Source organism: Haliaeetus leucocephalus, unplaced genomic scaffold, assembly GCF_000737465.1.
Source record: "Haliaeetus leucocephalus isolate CR32 unplaced genomic scaffold, Haliaeetus_leucocephalus-4.0 Scaffold92, whole genome shotgun sequence".
Taxonomy (NCBI): domain Eukaryota; kingdom Metazoa; phylum Chordata; class Aves; order Accipitriformes; family Accipitridae; genus Haliaeetus; species Haliaeetus leucocephalus.
This window is the reverse complement of record NW_010972528.1, coordinates 9883946-9885498: the sequence shown is the minus strand read 5'-3', so window position 1 is coordinate 9885498 and position 1553 is coordinate 9883946. Positions and strand designations below refer to the sequence as shown.

Genomic DNA, 1553 nt, shown 5'->3' with positions numbered 1-1553 from the left:
GGACAGGGCCGGGCCGGGCCGGGCCGGCCTCTTGTCGGCGTCACCCGTTAGCCCGGCCGCGGCCCCCGGCGCAGAGCCCGCTCCCCGGGAAGCCTGTCCCTTCAACCGCCGCTGCGGGCCCCTCGCGAAGTGCCACAGGTTTGGGCATCCCCCCCTTCTAGGGGTAGAAGAGGCAGGAGACGCTTCCGTGGAGGGAGCCAGAGCGAGGAAGCAAGGGTTTGGCTTTGGCGAGCTCTCCACCGCTGCGCTTCAAGAAGCAACGGCTAGGAAACGACGCAAATGAGCATTGGCACAGTGTTGATATCGGATAGAGCTCTCGTGGGTCCTGAGAGGCAACAAGGAGCTCAGACAAGAGGCAGGGTTTCTTCCACCCTGACCTCCTCATCCACCTGTCCCGGGGCTCAGGGTAAGCAGAGCTAATTACAGCAGCTGACCTTCCCCTTGATCAGCTGGTGCCTGGTGCTCCACGTGTTCCCAGAAGCAGCCTCCAGGCATTATGGCCAGCTTTCCCCATGCTGTGAAATCAGACCATCTAACAAAGTTGTCAGGGAGCTCTTGGCAGTCCCCATGTCAGACTCTCAGTGCCCGGCTTTCAGAACCCAAGTATCAGAAGAGGCTTTGGGGTTGATCTTAAGGGAAACTCACTGAACTCCAACAAAATCCATGCGCGTTCATTTCTGCCATGAAGCACTTACACCGAAGATCAGATGCAATCAGCCTTGCAGGTTAGGGTTTAAGATAGCTTTGATTTTAAATTGGCTGTTGTTTACCATGGGCATTCTGGACACCTAGAGGCTGGTGTTGCCCTAGGCTGTATTGGGTGGAGCATCACTAATGCAGGATAAGCTATAGTAAGTACAGGAATAACAAGCTAAGAGTAGATCTGGTGCAAGAAGAGATTTTAGCAGATATTCCTCAAGCTGTGAATTAGATTTAGGAGCTGAATGGTTACAGCAGATCTGTCAAGTTCAGCTAAGCAAAGAGATGCCACTAAGGCACGTTGTGAGGAGATACTGCAGCCTTTTAGCAAGTTTATCCTGTTTCACCCTATTTCAGTATGCCAATTGCTATAGTTGTGCTACATGAAAGCTGTAACTGTATGTGGTTTTGGTTTGTACATGCCCTGGGGTAAGCAGCATTATTCTTGCAGGGACACCAAGAAGTTCTCTTCCATTGACCCAGATCATTGATCAAGCTTGTCAAGAGGCAGAAGCTTACAAGGATGCTGGAGTTGTAAGTTTTGGTTTCCTTCTTCCTATGGCAGCATTTACACAATGCTGCTTCTGCATAGCCAATATTTTAAACTGAGTCTATAATTCATCAAAAGCAGCTTAAACCACATGGTTTAGGAAGATGTTTAAATCCACATCTTTTATTTCAATATGGTAAGTAGGCTTTGTAGATTACAAAACCTAAAGTAAGTATCACATGCACCCAAAACAATTGAAAAAGCCTAGATTCAAATTGTGTAATTCAAGTTGCTTAAGTTGAATTACCACCAATTTCTAAGAATGAAGTCAATTTAAGGCGGGGGGGGGGGGGGGGGCTAGCGC

General features: G+C 49.1%; 1 protein-coding gene across 5 annotated transcripts in view; it reads left to right on the top strand.

The window, feature by feature from the left end:
- The first annotated feature begins 152 nt into the window (after positions 1–152).
- The window catches only part of LOC104842608 (uncharacterized protein F13E9.13, mitochondrial-like), a 33530-nt gene continuing 32129 nt past the window's right edge, over positions 153–1553 (top strand). For 4 of the 5 annotated variants that reach the window (XM_010585072.1, XM_010585071.1, XM_010585073.1 and 1 more), the window contains exons 1-2: positions 153–406; positions 1151–1233. In XM_010585072.1, coding sequence (XP_010583374.1) covers positions 280–406; positions 1151–1233 — 210 coding nt within the window. In that variant the 5' untranslated portion in view covers positions 153–279. Of the gene's footprint in view, positions 407–1148; positions 1234–1553 lie in introns of those variants that run through there. The other variant, XM_010585074.1, reaches the window with a different exon arrangement.